The 1,018-nt window shown below is 41.1% G+C and overlaps 1 protein-coding gene across 1 annotated transcript; it reads left to right on the top strand.

Moving 5' to 3' along the window:
- Positions 1–223: 223 nt before the first annotated feature.
- On the top strand, positions 224–425 carry SARC_17144 (hypothetical protein; the record flags this gene model as incomplete). The annotated part of the gene is made up of 1 exon (XM_014288760.1): positions 224–425. A coding segment is annotated over one exon (202 nt), but the record flags the coding sequence as incomplete, so codon positions are not given.
- Between the last annotated feature and the right edge of the window lie 593 nt (positions 426–1,018).

Here is a 1,018-nt window from a genome sequence, read left to right as displayed (position 1 = left end):
TGTATGTATGTATGTATGTATGTATGTATGTATGTATGTATGTATGTATGTATGTATGTATGTATGTATGTATGTATGTATGTATGTATGTATGTATGTATATACATACATACATACATATATATATATATATATATATATACATATATACATACTTTAGCTGATACAACTAACACACAAGTCACCTCACGACTGTTACTGAAATGCACGTGTATGGACACAGGTGACCCCTACTGTAGACCATCTGCTGCAACAGATTGAATCAGCCACAGACAGCGACAGTGTCAAGCTACTGGCTCTGTTGACCCTGGGAGAAATCGGGTGCAAAAGCGACCTGTTTTTGCACGACGGGGTGGAGCATGCGCTACAAACGGCCTTCAACCACCCCAGTGAGGACATCAAACTGGGAGCGGCTCATGCTTTGGGTATGTTTGTATCTTGTCTGTGGGGTAGTGTATATTACGAATACAGGCACAGGGAATGGATCACACCTTATATTGTATGTAGGGCATGTATATGTAGGTTATATATGTACGTAGATTAAGTGTATTTAGGTTGTATATGTATTTAGGTTATGTGTATGTAGGTTATATATGTATGTAGGTTATGTATATGTAGGTTATATATGTATGTAGGTTATGTGTATGTAGGTTATATATGTATGTAGGTTATGTATGTGTAGTTTATATATTTATGTAGGCTATACACGTTTGTATCTGGGACTGGGCATAGAGTGTAAGGGTTGAAGACTGTCGTACAGGCATCTCTAGTCATCCTAGTGAGGGCCAACTTGGGAAAGGGGGTGCACGCGCTGGGTATGATTTTCTGTGTGTCTATGTTGTTAGTCTGTGTGTCTGCGTGTCTGCGTGTCTGTGTGTCTGTGTGTCTGCGTGTCTGTGTCTGTGTGTCTGTGTCTGTGTGTCTGTGTGTCTGCGTGTCTGTGTGTCTGTGTGTCTGTGTGTCTGCGTGTCTGTGTGTCTGTGTGTCTGTGTGTCTGTGTGTCTGTGTGTCTGTGTGT

This window comes from Sphaeroforma arctica, assembly GCF_001186125.1.
Source record: "Sphaeroforma arctica JP610 unplaced genomic scaffold supercont1.9851, whole genome shotgun sequence".
NCBI classification, from domain to species: domain Eukaryota; class Ichthyosporea; order Ichthyophonida; genus Sphaeroforma; species Sphaeroforma arctica.
This window is presented reverse-complemented; position numbering and strand designations above follow the sequence as displayed.